The 18,929-nt window shown below is 35.2% G+C and overlaps 3 protein-coding genes across 3 annotated transcripts; 1 reads left to right on the top strand and 2 right to left on the bottom strand.

Moving 5' to 3' along the window:
- Window positions 1-1,674: 1,674 nt before the first annotated feature.
- Window positions 1,675-2,634, top strand: LOC311179632 (olfactory receptor 51G2-like; the record flags this gene model as incomplete). Its single annotated transcript, XM_084246993.1, has 1 exon — window positions 1,675-2,634. One exon carries the CDS (start codon window positions 1,675-1,677, stop codon window positions 2,632-2,634), a length of 960 nt encoding a protein of 319 aa, XP_084103119.1.
- Window positions 2,635-8,457: 5,823 nt separating this feature from the next.
- LOC311179572 (olfactory receptor 52Z1P-like) lies at window positions 8,458-11,810 on the bottom strand (the record flags this gene model as incomplete). The annotated part of the gene is made up of 2 exons (XM_084246865.1): window positions 8,458-9,416; window positions 11,798-11,810. The coding sequence occupies 2 exons, from the start codon at window positions 11,808-11,810 to the stop codon at window positions 8,458-8,460; spliced, it is 972 nt and encodes a 323-aa protein (XP_084102991.1).
- A 3,354-nt stretch (window positions 11,811-15,164) lies between these two features.
- Window positions 15,165-16,456, bottom strand: LOC311179499 (olfactory receptor 51G2-like; the record flags this gene model as incomplete). The annotated part of the gene is made up of 1 exon (XM_084246729.1): window positions 15,165-16,456. The coding sequence occupies exon 1, from the start codon at window positions 16,095-16,097 to the stop codon at window positions 15,165-15,167; it is 933 nt and encodes a 310-aa protein (XP_084102855.1). The 5' UTR covers window positions 16,098-16,456.
- Window positions 16,457-18,929: the final 2,473 nt, after the last annotated feature.

Genomic DNA, 18,929 nt, shown 5'->3' with positions numbered 1-18,929 from the left:
TTGGTGTACGGATGCTTGCAGTGATGAAAAAGTGAAATTTTGAGATGTCATTCATTTTTCTTCCTTCAGAAATTTTACATTACCAGCAAAGAAGTACTGGACTAAGTTAGGCAAATCATTTTGTTTGCATTTGGTCTGAGTAGATCAAATTTATTGTTAAGGTTATGCTAATAAGGCTTTACTAAGCATTATATTTTTGCAATTATTTTCTTTGTGTCATGAATTTATTCTTTGACTTTTCACAAGCCCGGGCTAGCCTTTTGCATTTTTGTTGGAAAGAAGCATTCTTTAAATGATTGATCACTTCTGAAACATAGTAGGAAGAAGTTCCTGAACAGCTTAAAATCAGGGTTAATCAATTCTACATTGTTTAAATTGTATAGATTAGTGTAATAAGAATATACTTGAAAATATATTTTATCATTATTTTAAGATTCACAAATTTTCCATTTAAAGTTATTTTAACCTATATTTAGTTTTGGGAATGTTAAGACAAGACAAAATTAATATTAGATGGAGGACTATATAGATGAGGCTTGTGTGTAAACTCATTGTAAAATGGAGTTATGTTAATAAGAATAAAGGCATGCTGACAAACAATTGCCGGAGTTCTATAAAGTGCTGGAAAGTTCATATGATCCAGCAATTCCACTCCTAGGTATTTACCCAAAGGACACAGAAACATCAATTCCAAAGAACACCTGCACACCTATGTTTATAGCAGCACTGTTTACAATAGCTAAGCTTTGGAAACAACCCAAATGCCCAAAAATAGATGACTGGATCAAGAAGATGTGGTCCATATATACCATGGAATATTACTCAGCATTCAAAAAAGATAAACACATGCAATTTGCAGCAACATGGATGGTGCCGGAAGGGCTCATGCTCAGCGAAATAAGCCAAAAAGAAAAAGAAAAATACCAGATGGTCTCCCTCATAGCAGGAATCTAGAAAACTTAAATAAGGGTCCAGGAAAATGAATAACTATAAGAAAGTGAAAATCAAAATCAACAAAAAACTATGAACCAGAGACACTTTTAGGGGGGCGGGGGCGGGAGGGGAGGGATTGGGGTCAGAATGGGGGGGCTGCAATTGTATGGGGAATATAAAAATAAAATTTATTATTAAAAAAAATAAAATAAAATAAAACTCATTTCCCTTACATAAAAAAAAATAAAATAAAATACTCTTTATCCAGATTCACAAAAAAAAAAAAAAAGTGCTGGAAAGTTCTAGCATTTTGAAAAAACTATCAAGCTCAGACAGAAAAAGCCATGTTGTGTTGATTACTGCAGAAATCAATAGGAGAATAAAGAGGCAACTAATTTAAGACTAGTGAATCCTGCCAAGAAAGTTATAAACTGAAAACTATCAACAAGAGGTGTGTGAACTCCATTAGTGTGCCATAGAAGATATCACCTATATTTAGGGAATGGTGATTGAATTAAATCAGAAAAGCAGAAGGTAAGGTACTTGGGTTATTAGGTGGATATATTATATAACTCACAACAGTCAAATAAGAAATGAAAAGCAGAAGTAAATATGGGAAAAGATTTGGGGGTTATTATAGGTAAACAATGACTATATACTTTCTTCCACAGATGCTGAACTTTCATCATTCCCCTTTGGATTATAATTGTGAGACTGGATTGAGGCTTAACACTAAGCACTATGGCACCCTTAAACTCCAGCAATGCCTTGTCCTCTACATTCTATCTCACAGGTATCCCAGGCTATGAGGAATATCACCACTGGATTTCCATCCCACTCTGTTTCCTCTGTTGTGTTGGAATCATGGGCAACTGCACCATCCTGCATATTGTCCGGACAGATTCCAGGCTCCACGAGCCCATGTACTACTTCCTGGCCATGCTCTCCCTCACAGACATGTGCATGTCCACGCCCACAATGATCACACTCTTCAGGGTGTTATGGTCCATTTCCAGGGAGATCAATTTCAGCGCCTGTGTGGTCCAAATGTTTTTAATTCATGCTTTCTCCTTCACTGAGTCATCGGTGCTCGTGGCCATGGCTGTTGACAGGTATGTGGCCATCTGCCACCCTCTAAGATATGCTACCATTCTCACTCCAAGACTTATCATTAAAATTGGAATTGTAGCCGTGCTTAGGAGTTCCTGTCCCCTCATTCCACTGCTGATCCGGCTAGCCTTCATTCCTTTCTGTCGCTCCCACCTCCTTTCTCATTCTTACTGTCTGCACCAGGACATTATTCGCCTTGCCTGTGCTGACATCAAATTTAATGTTATATATGGGTTGACTGTGGTCATTATGCTGTGGGGTGTGGATGCTCTGGGCATTTTTGTGTCTTATGTGTTCATCCTTCATTCAGTGTTAAAAATGTCCTCCCGTGAAGGAAGGTTTAAGGTCCTCAGCACATGTGCATCCCACATCTGTGCTGTCCTCATTCTGTATGTGCCCATGATTGGACTATCCATTATCCACCGTTTTGCCAAGCACTCGACCCCTCTCATCCACATCTTCATGGCTAATATCTACTTATTAGTCCCACCTGTACTCAACCCAATTATCTACAGTGTGAAGACCAAGCAGATCCGTCAAGGAATCCTCAACCTTTTCCTCCCCAAAAAAATCAGTTCTAGCTTGACTTAGCCATGTCCTCAAGATAATGATGGCATCAGTCTTAATGCAAATACATAAGCAATTTATCTGATGTAGGTCTGTTGGCAGCAGTGTATCCAGCAATAGAATACTTAGGAAGAAATAGACCCAGAGAGCATCATGAAAGGGTCTAAGGAGGGAATTGGTGTCCACAGAACTATAGAGGCTGACTTAACCTGTGCCTCATAATTCTGCTTTAACTATGAGTGTGTTTCTGCAGAGTGCATTGGAAATAATTTCCATCTGTTCTCTGCCATTGCTAATCCTAAGCCTTATTCAAGGTCACTTCCCCATGAAGTTTTCTTTGAATATGCAGAACCCATATTTCTTTGCTTCTTGATTTTTCTATATTTGTCAGGGAATCTTATATTACCTTCCTCATATTATAAATGTATTTGTAATTTTATTTTTTTTTAATGTCAGAGAAGTTCCTACCCTGGTATAAATAAGATCATATTACATCTCAGATAGAAGTCTTAAGTTCTCATGGTGCATCAATATCATCTTCTAAATGGAAATTTTTCTGTCCATTCTGAGGAGATTTGATTTTCTTAGTAATAATAGTTAACCTCCATATTTTTATTTTATTTGATTTTTAGAAATAATTTTAATCTCATATAAAGCTGAGATTCAGTAATTTTTTAAAATCCCACATATTGTCATGTGAAGACAATGATTGTAATTAATTGCTTTAAGTGTATATACATAATAATTTAAGGTAAACTATATAAATATAAAAATGTATTTAATCTTATAATAGTTCCTTGTAATTTGCTAATAGCAGAAATCAGATAACAGATTTCTCTGAATTTTCATGTGGAATTCCTTTCTATATACAAAACTTCTTAAAAGCATGAACATTTAATTGAATAGTTTTAGTTCATGTGTCTTCATTTGAATGTAAAAATAAATGAAGGGCAAGCAGAAGACTTTAAATATGACTTTTATGTACCAATATTTTATTATTTTTAGTAACGAATATGTTTTTACATATCTTATTCTAGCTGCCATTGAAATCACGCATCAAAAAGCTTTTACCTGTTTGTAGCAGCACTGTGCTTAGTGGAAAAAAGACACTAAATAATTTTGAATGTATAATGTTAATGACATGAGTCAATCATTGAATAAAGAATGAATACTTTGCATACTAAAGAGTATGGGGAAGAGTACTAAATCAGTCATGAATCTATATTTTATATAATAAAAGACTCTTCCTATTTTATAAAGTTAGGATTTCAAATTTTAGGACAAGGAATGTATTTTTAATGTGCATGAAATTATATCTGTTCTCACCCCTTCCTAACTTATTTTTTGATTCAATGCTTAGTTACCCCTCTACTTCAGAGTATTCTTCTTGATCAAAGGATAATCAACTACCAGTAATGCAAGATCTATAACCATGAAAATTACAGAATACTCTTGGTGTAATAAAAAATGTAAAATTGATGGGGAAAAGGAAAATTTTAGGAAAATATAAAAATTACTAATGGCTGTGCATTTTATAAGTGGTATTTAACTATGTTCAATCATCTTTTAAAATAGGCACTTAAAATATAAACTATATTTTTATCTTTCCTAATGCTGTGCTCCAAAAAATGAAGTTTTGACAATTTCTTTATTCTCAGAAATATATTTACACTTTCACATACTAGATTTTCAATTTCATTTACCATACATAGCTCAACTTCTGGCTTGCAAATTATTATCAATTATACAAGGTCTTGAAATTCATTGTTAAAATTATATTATATTCATAAAATATTTTTAACCAAAACATTTAGAAGACATTCTCAAAATGAAGTTAATTCTTCCCTATAGAATATGGTTGCTGAGTGACTGAATATGTTAATGAATGAACAGCAATTATTTTTTAGAAATTGAGAATGACAGTATTATGTTTTGGGGGAATCTTAATGAAGCCTGATAAGCACCTAATGCTCCTTAGAAAGAAGCTCTCTTGTCCTTCCTATGATTACAATATGATTAAAACATCTATTTCGTTAGAACATGGATGTATAAATTGATCAGTTCTGAAACACAAAACTGAGAAGTTTCTGTTACCTTAAAATCACAGTGGGACAATTGCATTGCTTAAAGTTTAAGTCAATTATCATAATAACATTGGATTATTTTATTATATTACTACATATTTTACTGAAGTATCGCTGCATTATAGCATTATGTAAGTTGCAGGTGTTCATCATTAAGAATCACTATGAAGAGATACACTATTAAGTTCGCACTAAAAGTCAAAATCTGTCTTTCACATCTAATTTTTCCTCATATACACACCCTTCCTTTCTCCTATCTCTCCTGGTAACCACTGAATTGGTCTTATAGTCAAAAAATTATTTTTATTTTCCTAAGTTTATTTATTTGTTTTCTCTACCACCTATGAGTGAAATCATAAAGTGTTTGTCTTTTTCCATTTGACCTGTTTCACTAAGCACAATACCCTTTAGTTTCCTTCATGTTACTGCAAATGACAGGAGTCCATCTTTATAGCTGAATCCTATTATATTACACAGATACACACACACACACACACACACACACACAAACTTCTTGATTTTGTGTATTTCTCTGGGAATCTTATGTTGCCTTCCTCATTATAGAAATGGCTTGTAGTCCTTATTCTATATTTATAAAGATGGAAAAGTCTTAATAAAAGAACAAGTGGTCAGTTCTCATGGTGCATCAACATCATCTTTTTTTTTTGTATTTTTTTAAATTTTTTTTTAAATAATAAATTTTATTTTTATATTCCCCCATACAATTGCAAATGCCCCATTCTGACCCAATCCCTCCTCTCCCGGCCCCCACCCCCCAAAAAGTGTCTCTGGTTCATAGTTTTTTGTTGATTTTGATTTTCACTTTCTTATAGTTATTCATTTTCCTGGTCCCTTATTTAAGTTTTCTAGATTCCTGCTATGAGTGAGACCATCTGGTATTTTTCTTTTTCTTTTTGGCTTATTTCGCTGAGCATGATCCCTTCCAGCGCCATCCATGTTGCTGCAAATTGCATGTGTTTATCTTTTTTGAATGCTGAGTAATATTCCATGGTATATATGTACTACATCTTCTTGATCCAGTCATCTATTTTTGGGCATTTGGGCTGTTTCCAAAGCTTAGCTATTGTAAATAGTGCTGCTGTAAACATAGGGGTGCAGGTGTTCTTTGGAATTGATGTTTCTGTGTCCTTTGGGTAAATACCTAGGAGTGGAATTGCTGGATCATATGGAAGCTCTATGTTTAGTAGGTCCAGAAATCTCCACAAGCTCTCCATAGTGGTTGGACCAGTTTGCACTCCCACCAACAGTGTAAAAGAGTTCCTTTTTCTCCACACCCTCGCCAACATTTGTTGTTGCTAGTTTTTTTTAATATGTGCTATTCTCACTGGTGTAAGATGGTACCTCATGGTAGTTTTGATTTGCATTTCCCTGATTACAAGTGAACATCATCTTTTAAACACTTGTAGACTTTCTGCCCTTTTTTTTTTTAAAGATTTATTTATTTATACAAGAACCAGGGTACAGGCCAGAATCACAGGAGGGTGAGAGGATTCACCAGAAACAAAGTGGGGAACAGAACAGGCAGACTGACTGAAACACACTGCTGAGGGGAGCAGTGGGCAAGACAGGAGAGGTCTCTACACCATGTGGGTTTCTCCTTGGCCGGCAGGAATCAAACCCACGCTGCAGAGGCTGCGGACAGCTTCACAGTGCTGGGCTCAACCACCTGCACCACCAGGAAAGACCCCTTTCTGCCCTTTTTGAGATTTAGTTTCCTCAGGAAAAAAAGCAATTTCCATGTTTTATCTTTTGCTTAATTTATAAAAATAATTTTAATCTTACAGAAAGTTGAAACTCAGTAAATTTTTAAAGCTCCCAGACACTTTCAAATGAAGCCAGTGAGGATAATACATTGGCTTAAATTTATCTTGCTGATACTTTAAAGTGCACTTTATTTAAATTTAAAAGTTGCTTTTGCACAAAGTACCAGCGAAACCTGTGCGTGAAGCCATCCTGGACATTCCAGGGCAGATACCCTCTCACTGAAAGCAACCCCGTAAGTGGTAACCCCACAATTCAGGAGAACCACCCAGTCAATGCTCAGAATTATGAAAAACAATAAAGTCATTGTTATTTCAAAACAGAGACTCAGAAACTGTGTGTCACATGCTTCTCTACAACATTCAAGTTAAAAATGAATGCTAAATTTCTAAGTGCTTGAAAGAAATCGATCAAAAAATATTTTCTCATTATACCTGAGAACAATCTAAAACCCAAATTTCAGTGCCCATGAATAAAGTGCTATTGGAACACACTCAAGAAATTAAAAATCAAAGGAATGTGAATTGTAACTACCTATAAGTCTGTGGTAGCAGACAAATAATATATGTCTCTTAATTTCTCTATAAAACTCTTCAATTTACAAAACTATGTTTTAGTGTAGAATGCATTGTTATATAAAAAAACTGGCAAATTGAATAAATTTTCTTAATTCACATATCTATATTTGTTCAAATAGAAAAAATAAAATAAGGGTAAAAGAGTATGATTCATAGTTCCCAATAAGTAATATGTACACATATGTTTTTCTTGCACCCTCGTATCTGTGCCTCAAGCCGTTGTTACTGCTTATTAACCAAGTGGTACATGTTTTCTGTTGGAGAAAAGGGATTGCGTTGCAAGTGTTATGATGTTTTCTAGTTCATAAAATATACCATAGGTACTATAGGAAGCAGTTAGCAAAAATGCTAACTGGGGAGAGCTAAACTAGGAACACTGAATGTACTCATGCCAAAGAGCCAAATGAATCCAATGAACATAATTCTGACCATTTGCGATCATATTCTTTTTTTTTTTTTTTTTGGAATTTCTCTGACACAATTCTATCATCATTAAGGGAGCATATGAAGGGGCTTAGCAGATTGGTCCAGGACTAACAATATCAGTATGGAGCATTTATATTCCTTGTCTATAGTCATTTCAACTCAGGTAGAATAATGTGAGCCAACCCATTAAAGAAGCTCATGCTCTCCTGCTGTCAAGTTCCTAGAGTGGTCTGCCTTTTGTCCTTCCCAAATTATAGGTATTCAAAATACCCTTGAATTTACGACAAAACTTGTAGGCCCACCTTGCTAATAAGAAATTCTTATTTGTTTGTTTACTGAATCTAACCAAAAGTAAATTTTTATTGTGCATAACCAAAAAAGATCTTGATTACACTAAAGTACTAACTCATATATGAAATAGATATTTTCTGTAAGCTAAGGGAATGTTTTTTGAAAGGAAATGAAAGGGAAGGAAAGGAAAGGAAAAGAAGAATTTTAATGATTAATTCTTTGAATTTGTTACATAAAATCCATTAGTATTTATTTAAGTCATGCATCTATTCAAAACATTGTTTATTAAATTATTTATACATTCTGAATCCTGTGATGTTCTGATTAGGTTGGGTGAGAACTAATGCTTGACCTCATAATAAAGTTTACATTTTTGTCCCATTCATAAAAAATTGGCATAGTTCATTGTCAAAGGAATTTTAATTTCCTATGCCATTGTAGAGACATTCCACTGATTATTTCCTTGCCATACTGTCATACCCCTTCATGGGGCCTGACCAGTTACCTGCTAGCTTCTTGTTTACCTGATGAGAGGAAGAGCGGACATAAGAAAATATGAATATTTTAAGATGTACCCAGAGGTTAAATGTTCTGGGGATTGCCAGCCCAGATTGATTTAGACTTGACATTTAAGACTGGTCCTCCATCCTGGCCTCCCCGCTCCTTGTTGCTTCATAACCGTCATATCATTTTGATTGGTTACAGAGCCCTAGTACTCGCACCCTTATCTCCTTTGTCTTCACTCCATAAACAATGGGGTTCATGGTAGGTGGCACCAGTAAGTAGAGGTTTGCCAGGAGGATAAGGGTGTGCCTGGGCACTTGCTTTCCAAAGCGATGGGTAAAGAAGGAAAAGAAGGCCAGTGTGTAGAATATCAAGATGACACAAATATGAGGCCCACAGGTTCCAAAGGCTTTTCTCCTGGCCTCTTTAGAAGGTAGTTGGAAGACTGTTCTCAGGATTAGCCAGTAGGACAGGGAGATGAGGACAAAGTCCAGCCCTGTGGTGAGGAAGGCAGCGGTGAGTCCATAAATGCTATTAGGGGCAATGCTATTACAGGCCAACTTGGCTATGCCCATGTTCTCACAGTAGGTATGATGGATGACGGTGCTCCTGCAGAAGTGCAGGCGAAGAATGAGGAGGACTCCAGGGGTGACTACAATCACACTTCGGGCCACCAGAGTCAGTCCCACCTTGCTAATCAAAGAGCCTGTAAGTAGGGTTGTATAATGGAGAGGTGCACAGATGGCCACATAGCGATCGAAAGCCATGGCCAGCAGAACTGCCGATTCAGAGAGGAACAGAGCGTGGACAAAAAACATCTGTGTGAGACAGGCAGGAAATGATGACAAAGAAGGACCCTGCCAGAAGATGAGAAGCATTTTGGGCACTGTGACAGTACAAAGAATGACATCATTGAGTGCCAACATGGCCAGGAAGAGATACATGGGCTCATGGAGGCTTCTGTCCCAAGCTACCACAGCCAAAACCAACCCATTGCCTATTACAGCCAAAAGATACATGAAGCCGAAAGGGATTGAGATCCAGATTTGCACGTCTTCTAATCCTGGGACTCCAGTTAGCAGAAAGGCAGTGAAGTGAGTGGATGTAGAATTGGATGTTGTTACAGAGAGGTGGCCAAAGTCTGTTACATGAAAAACAGATAAAATAGCTACAATGAATAATAGTAGAAAATGTATATTTAGTCCTTCATTCTAGTCAGTCCTAACCATGAATTTTGGCATGATGTAGTAGAAGAATAAAATGGTTTAAGAAAAATTACCAAAGAGCTGAAGGATTATAGGCAAACCACTTCTCTTTTATGAAATACCTTGATCTCTGAAAAAAAAGCTGAATCAGAAAAATTAAGAGTTGGATTATATTTTTTGTAATGCCAATTATTATAACCACATAATTTTTGTATATGTCTTTTGAACTTTAAATTATTTTATGTATTTTTTTTTACGTTTCTAACTTAATTATAAGCTTTCAAATTTAAAAAAAATGTAATTTTTCTCTGTTTTTATTTTCTCTGAGTAGAAGACTGGAGAAAATTAGAATTTTATCTTTGATATGCAAATTGAATGGGAGGGGAGGGATTAGGTGGTGGACTATAGTGGAAAAAGAATGAGCTTTGTTTCTAAAGGTGTGAGATATGTTCACTTGGCCTAATTTTTCTACAGTAAAGAAAAAACAGTTCCACTCAACTGCCTCTCATCTGAAACCTAGAAAAAATTTTTGAATTAACATAAGATTTAAACATATATGCAAAAGAAGTAATATTATTCTTACCCTATTAGTTACTACCTATCAAGGATCATGAAATGAAGTGAAAAAAGACTAATAAAAATTCAGAGTACAAAATATTTTCTCAGAATAAGAAGTCACTAAAGAATGTCAAGATCCATAGTTATTCAAAATCTGCCTCAATTGCTGAGCAGAACAACTATAAAAAAATTCCAAGTTTAGCATATAATAAAGCAGCAGTGGTTCTTGATTTTAATATATATATAAAAAATAACAGTAGCTTCTAAAAAATACCTCAAATATAAAATCACTAATTTTCCATGGCTAGGAGACTTTATTCAATTAGTCAAGTTTGTAATCAAATGCAGTAGTCTTAGCAAAGTCACCTTGTATGTTTAGCGACACTTTCTGAGTGCAACTCTTAGGAAATTTCAGTTATGGGTAATAAATAAATGCTGTTTCATCTGAGAAAAATCTTCAAAATCTGCTATTTACACAGGCTCCACTTTTCATGAGGGGCTGTCACATCCTTATGTAGATGGAAAACTCCTCTTCAATTTCAAGAATGGTCCCTTGAGTTAATGGAAATTCACTTCAGATAATTTCAACCCTTAACAGGGAAATAGGGCATGTCAGCACATCATTAACAAATATTGATCCTATTCTCCCTCACATTCATTCTCTCTCTCTCAAAATTCAGAAAAGGCAGCCATGCTTTAATGGTGCCTGTCACTACACCAGAAGGATCTTATACTTCCAAAACTGTAACAGGTATGTAAAACCAGTAAACTTCAATAAAAAATAAATAAATACATTTCTTTTGGAACAGAATTAAGGCACAGCATTTTCAAAAGCAACTAACACAATGAAGAAGAAACTAAATGAAATAACAATAATATTAAAAATAGCATAAAGTCAAATTCCCAAAGCCCAAGTTTCTGAATCAAAAATCTCCAAATAAAAGCAACTAACATGTTTCCTTGGAAAAAAGATATCCAGAAAAGGAAAATCATAAATTTTTATGACAAACTTTAATGAAAACTCTGTAATGGATGTTAATTTTTTTTGTCGTTGAAAGTATGGAAGTGTAACCACCATATAAGATTTATTTATGCATACCAGAGTTGGGGCACAGGCCAGAGATGTGGGGGGTGAGAGGATTCACCAGAGACAGAGTGAGGAACAGAACAGGCAGACTGACTGAAACACACTGCTGAGGGGAGCAGCGGGCGAGACAGGAGAGGGCTGCTGCGCCATGTGGTTTCTCCCTGGCCATCTGGGGATCGAACTGGTGCTGCAGAGGCTGCAGACTGCTTCATAGTGCGATACTTAACCTCTTGCGTCACCAGGGAGGCCCTGTTACTAGCCGTTTAAGACTGATGCTTTTCATTTATGTGTCTGTCTCTCAGCAAGGTCTGACTTTGCTGTACAGAAACTACACAGAATAAACCAGCATTGGGAAATTGAATACGTCACACAGATGAGCACAGGAAGAGTGATATAGTAGTAAAGGTAAAAATAATAATTGCTAATAATTATCACTGCTTACCATGTGCCACACATTTTCCTTAAAGCTATTCAAAGGATTTCATATGGATTATTCTACTAAATTGTCACAGCTACTATATTTAATAGCTAGGATTAGTATTGTAATTTTATAAAGGCATTGAAAGAAATTCCCACAGTCACATCACTAATATTTATGTGAGGACTGTCTTCAAATCCAGGGAATTAAATTGTAGAATCCACAACTTTAACCACTAACAGATTATAATTTACCTTTTAGATGCATGACTTTTCTAAACCATCGGAAACATAAAAAGGCAGATCTTGAACTTCCTTAGTACCTCCTATAGCAGTGTTCTTAGGTCTAAGGGTAAAAACTCATGAGAAGTTTAGAAGGACTCAGAGAAGATATTCATCTGTAGTGCACATTCATATTTATAAAAATAACCCAGGGAATAATCTCTGGGCTGAGAAGTCTTTGGGGTATTTTGCATGCTTAGAAACTGTTTACACCTGAGACCCACAGTCAGTATTTGATTTACCCAACTAACCTTCTCTCTCATACTTGTGAAACGATATTTTCTGGTTTTGTACTGCATTTGATCATTCCCCACCCAGAACAAATCTGGGGGCAATATTTTCTCATTTTTTCCCAATAAGTATGTGGTCCTTAGAGAATAGTATAAAACTGATTAGGTTTCTTATTTCATGGCTTTTCTGGAACATGAACAACTTACTGTTGCAGCTGTTTTAATATATGTCAGTGCATTACCAGGTGTCCTTTAGTGAGACAATTTGAGGTTTTGCTAAGGAAGAGTGTGGCAGAATATTGGGAGAACTTCCTCTTTTCAAATGAAGCTTTTCAAAAATAAACATATGTTACTTGTATAGCGGTTTTAGGTTTACAGAAAAATCAATGGAAAGTATAGAATTCATATACATCCCTTTAACCTCACCTATGCAGTTTCCCCTATTATAAACATCCTGCATTGGTGGAATACAGTTGTTTAATTGATAAGCCAGTATTTACAGTTTTACTAGTTTACAAGTTCATAGCTAACATTAGGCTTCACTCTTCCAGTTGTATATTCCATGGGTTTGATAACTATATAATGACATACATCTACCATTGCAGTATTATGAATAATAGCTTCACTGCTCTATATACCCCCTGTGTTCTATTTATTTCTCCCTCCCTCTAATTCCCTGACAACCGCTGATATTTTATTTTATGACATTTTTCCACAATGTCATAAAGTTGGAATCATATAGTATCTAGTCTTTGCAAGTTGTTTTCTTTCATTTAACAATAAACATTAAAAAATCCTTCATGCGTTTTTGTCACTTGACAGCTCTATTATTTTTTAAACTGAATAATATTACATTGTATGGATGTACCACTGTCCAAGATATCTTGGTTTCTCTAGCATATATTAGAGTTCAACTATTCAGATATTTGTCCCAATTTTGTTTGATTTTATTGTTGTATTTAGTCCCACTAAGTCTTGACTTCCTTCTGAATTTATATCTCAAGGCAGCCTGGGTGCTAGACCCCTACAGGGAAAGCTTCCTTTTAATATCAACAAACCCAAACATTTGAAACCCACTTTGCACTTTTTATTAACCATGAATAACTGAGGGAACATGAGTCTTCTGGGACTTCTTCATCCATTATTTAATTTGAAATTATTAACTTGACTATTTGATAAGAACATTCTAGGAATAATCCAGATTAATTTATAGAATGTATATAGTAGATACTCATTAAATTTGAATTTGAACTCAACTTCAAAGGTCATATAAACATAGTTTATGTATAAGTTAAAATCTCTCATGTAATACTTTCTATAATATATTTCGAAAACCCTCTTATTTACTTGCCACAAATGCTCACCAAGCTGATTTATTTTTAGCTAGAAACGTTTGTAGTGCAGATGTGAAACATGATTGGAAGTATATGGGATTATCTGAGAATCTACAGTGATAGAAGTATTTCTGTTTTGTAGCATCGGCTGCCTTCCTTTGCCCTGTAACATAGTGTTCAGTCAGGGCACAACTGGATTTATGGTGTGGCAGAAACACAGAGTCAGGAACCCTTGCGTTTCTAGATGCAAGGACCAACACTGAGACATGGAGACATTCTATGAAGTGGTAGAAATAGAATGGAATCATCCAGTGACTATAATCCATTAAATAGGTTTTATTTATATTTTTTCTCGTGTAAATATCAGACTTCAGGAATTCCTATTTTATGTATTTTCAGTCAATGTAAGGAAGTCTGCATCTCTCTCTGGATGTGACAATAAGTATATTAAGTGTATTATTAGTAGAGAAATGTTTTTTGGCTATAGACAATAGACTATACAACTGCAATTTGCCTTGAAAAAGGTGAATTTGCTCCTGTAATTATAAAATCAAGAGAGGTTTATTTTACAATGGTGTAAGGATGCGTAGTTTGAACACAGCCATGATTCAATCTCTTTCTTTTCTTGCAGTTCTCAGTTTGCTTCTTTACTGTTGATTCTGCTCTTAGCAGGCATTCTGTTCATGGTTTCCAGATGGCAATTCCTGCGGGGTATACTTCCTCATTTACATCCAGCAAGAAATAGAATCGGTACAGTATTTTCAAAATAATATCTAGAATTAATCCTATTCTCAATTGATGCTGAGTGGCCTGTATTGAGTTATGTTTCTTGATCTAATAATAGTGACGAGATGAACTGTTTGTTGGTATTAAAGACTATCAGATTAAATCTAATAAGAACCAGAAACTGGCTAGGTGAAATGTGTACCCTGGCATTAAGACAGTAAGAAACTGCCTTGAAGATGTGGTGAATCCTATTCAAATTTCATAACTGAGAAATTTGGAATAGGGTTAAGAATAGGAATGGGTAATGACTGCTGAGGTGGCGACTAATAAATTTAGAAGCATCTAGATTTATTAGTATTATTATTAAAATCATAAATCATTTATTTACAATTTTAGAAGCATCTAGAGTAGTCCTTCCTAAGAAATAACTTTCAGAATGAGGAACCAAGAATGTCTTAAATAATTTGGTATGTCCTGCTCTTTCTACCCTGAAAATAGGTGTAGTCAAGCTGGCAAAGCAAAATAATACAAAACAAAAACCTGTAATCTTGTGGGGATTTCAGTATTAGGTTTGAATTGAAATAGCTGCATTTCAGGGTTTCTTTACTCCCTAGATTCAAGACCATTATTATTGCCTAGTATTTTCTAAAATTCATATTGCATTTATGGAGGTTCAAAGAAATAAAAAAGATTTCTTCAATGGAGATAAGTAGTGTGATGCTACTTAGTGGTTGGAGATATAAAGCAAATCAGTACAAGCTGTCTTCATATGTGATTTTATGTTCCAACATTTTAGGGCTTTCTGACTACATAGGTTATTGAGAATCCAACATTTATTTGTATAAATATTGTCATCTATGATGATTGAGTTACTTGAGAGAAATGAAAGGCTGTGAGAAATTGTTGCTATCTTCAAAAACTTCCAGAACAGTGAGAAAGATAAACATGTGATGAAGTTTATAATCAGAGGCATATTTCTCAGCGATACACATTTCCTTTGCCCAAGGTAGAAAATAATGTCAAAGGATCATGACCCTAATTTCCTCTCCACTATACTTTTAGTAGATTACCCAGAATACGGGTGCGAATCTCCCGGGTCTTAATGCAGTACACAACAGGGTTAAGAACAGGAGGGATCAGTAAGTATACATAGCCCATGATAATATGCACCACGGGTGGAGCATGTTTCGCAAAACGATGGATAATGGATACCCCCAGCATAGGGATATAGACTAACAACACAGCACAGATGTGGGAGACACAAGTGTTAAGAGCCTTGAATTGTTCTGCCCGGGAGGCAATACCTAGCACAGTGATCAGAATCTTGACATAAGAGAGGAGAATGAGCACAGAGTCCACTCCAAAGGTGATAAGGATGATGATAAGACCATAGATGCTACTGATGCGGTGGTCTGAACAGGCAAGCTTGATGATATCAGGGTGCAGGCAATATGAGTGGGAGAGTACATTGGCCTTGCAAAACTTCAGCTGTTTAATGAGAAAGGGTCCTGGGAAAATGACAGCCACAGCTCGTAGCAAAAGTCCTACACCTATTTTGGCAATGGTGGAATTGGTCAAAATATTAGTGTATCTGAGTGGGTTGGAAATGGCGACATAGCGATCAAAAGCCATGGTGAGCAGGATACCTGATTCCATTAGGGAGAACACATGGATGAAGAACATCTGGGTGAGGCAACCATCAAAGTCTATTTCACGGATGTTGAACCAGAAAAGCATGAGTAGCGTGGGCAGGGTGGCAGCGCAGAGTCCAAGGTCGCTAGCAGCCAGCATGGAGAGAAAAATGTACATGGGTGCATGAAGTGACTGCTCCACCCGAATCACCACTAAGATGGTGATGTTACCCATGAGGGCAATTAGGTAAAGGACACAGAACAAAATGGATATCAGTGGATGTGAGTCCTCCAAGCCAGGGAAGCCTGTCAGAAGAAAGGGTCTGTAGTTACTCTCATTGGAAAAGACCATGATGGCTGGCAGATTACAGGATCCAAGGTTTTTTGTCTGTAGAATGAGGAAGTATGGATTAGCTCAAGATCCTGTTTCATAAAGTCTACATTATGCACTTGTGTTGGTTACTACAGTGGCTGAATTTCCCCTGCTCTTTGAACTAATTTTATTAAGCATTTTATTTTTTTATTTATTTTTTTTAATTTAAATAATAAATTTTATTTTTATATTCCCCCATACAATTGCAAACGCCCCATTCTGACCCCAATCCCTCCCCTCCCGCCCCCCACCCCCCAAAAAGTGTCTCTGGTTCATAGTTTTTTGTTGATTTTGATTTTCACTTTCTTATATTCATTTTCCTGGTCCCTTATTTAAGTTTTCTATTATTAAGCATTTTAATGATGTGGTTTAAGTAAAGATCTTCTAATGTCTCTTATGATGAGTATCTATTTGGTTGGTCAAATTTACAAATTTTTTAGCAAATATCTTTTTTTAAATGGGTATGTTCTATAAAAGTACTTATTATAAACACTGTCCTTTGTAATAAAAATATAAACTGGACTAAGTTGCTGATAAATACTGTGGAAGAACATGTATGAACAGATCAAGGAATGCTCCTTGGGAGGTAACAATTAAGCTGAGATTCTACAGTTATGTGGTAGGAAAGAATATCTCAGATAGGGAGAAAAGTTAGAGGCAAAGGAGGGATGAAAAGTTTTGAAATCTATAATGCTTTGTAGAATTTATTTTAGATGTGGATAAAATTTGGCTTGAGTTGTAAAATAAGCTGGACTGGAAAGTAATTTTGGTAAGTTCATACAGAATCCCCAAATAAATAAATGTAAGGGTAGTAGTTTGTGTGTGTGTGTATGTGTTTTGATACAGTCGATGCCGTGCTCATATTCATATATTTAAAAGATGACTACAGTTGCTTTTTAGTCAAATAATTGCATGGGTCATATTCTTAGGTTATTTTCCTATTTCAAGGAAACTGTGATTTACAATAATAGCCTATTTTAACTGAAAGGAATAATACTATGATCATGAGACAATAAAATTTTTTAAGTTTGACTCCCTCAAATATACCAAACCCCTATGTAAAAATTTCTAGCTTACACTTATTTTTCAGATGAGATATCAGACTCATAAATAGCAATTTAGCAGTCAGATAGTTGAACTCAGTGGAGAGCAGAAAACTGTGCGGCCTATGAATTTTCCCTCATTGGGTATTTATTTCTTAAATTGACCGTATCATTCCACAAAAATATTTTTTTAAAAAGTAGGTACTGCTTGGGTTCAATAGCTGCATAGCCTTGGACAATTAATTTGACCTCTTAAAGTTTAGAGTTTTCAACTATAAATCATAGACAATAACAGAATAATATCTATAACATAGGAGTTCTATGTGGATTAAATTATATAATTTACATTGATAATTTAAAACCTAGCCTTGTGCATAGAACTTTCTCAGAAATAATAGTTATTAAAATATTTCTCAGCAGTTTGTCATGTTTCTTTGCTATAATATATTTAAAAAGCAAATAGGTTGCCTGAATCTATGTTGCTGACTGTGGAAACGATTAGAAATTTGAGCATCATTAATAAGATCCCAAGAATTCTTCTTGCAATGATGACATAGCATTTCATGCCTATTTACTGACAATCAGTTCCTTGTGTTTACCATCTGTTACTCATTTTGGAAATCTGGTGAATCAGAGAGAAGTTTACATCTTTAGAAAGACTGTAATGAAACAAAAATCATGAAAAATACCATCTCCCACAGGAATTGGTCTAATTATACAAATGAAATGGAAGAGGAAATAAAATCTAGAAATAAGAATTACCTTCTAAAATTTCTTCTTTCCTGGAATTTTAGTTAGAACCAAAGAGATCTCTGGTTTTCCACTGTCATTAGAAGATCCTTGCATTGGGGCCATAAGCATAAAGAAAATGCTCCTAAAATTATGTCTAGAACAAGTAGCTATTTATCTGTGTGTGTGTGTGTGTGTGTGTGTGTGTTGAATTTGTTTGAGGCTTCCCCTTAGAATATGTCCTCTGTGTCAAAGTTACCAGGAGTGGCTCCCCAGAGTCCACAAGACTCATCTGGCTATTTTATCACTTTGCAAGGCATAATTAAATCCTTCTTTTGTATTATCATAGTGTTTTCAACTAGGATATAATCCACATTACATATGAGAAATTTTATGCAATTGGTCTCCCAATTTTGTGGCTAGTATCACGTTAGCTGTAAAGACTATTTATATCATACTACATATTTTGTTAATGGCAGAATATATGAGCAAGGTTTTTTCCTTGTTTTTTTAACATGTTGATCTATAGAAAGAAAAAAATTAAAGAAAGAAGTCACAAAGATACGATTAAGTGATGATTAATGATGCCAGGCATTGCCACTGCTGACTAGAATATGTTATAATAACATAAATACTATGGAGATGGCCAAAAGACTTTGAAAAATGATTTGATAACGTTGAAAAAATAGTGACAGTGTTGATGATGAAAAAAATCACAGTGAAAGTATTATGTTCAAATAAGAATGAGGAACGTTTAACAAGAGCTTAAGTTTCCTTCTATCTGTGCTTATACATAAGGCCATTAGACGTATTATTGCAAATCAGTGTGTTGATTTTAGCCCTCAAGAAGGAATGAAGAAATCAATCAATGTTGCAATGGTTGATGTGATATGAATTTGAGAGGAAAGAAGTAAGAAGAAAATTACCTAAAAATAATACCCTGAAAAGTGGCCCTAGTTAAATGAAGACATACTCAAAATGGGTATTAGTACATGCACTGTGAAAAAAATAGGTATTAGCTGCACTTAGGAACTTAGAA

The sequence above is a fragment of the Talpa europaea genome, assembly GCF_964194135.1.
Source record: "Talpa europaea genome assembly, chromosome: 1".
Classification (NCBI taxonomy): Eukaryota; Metazoa; Chordata; class Mammalia; order Eulipotyphla; family Talpidae; genus Talpa; species Talpa europaea.
The sequence above is the reverse complement of the archived record's forward strand: the minus strand, read 5'-3'. Positions and strand labels throughout refer to the sequence as shown.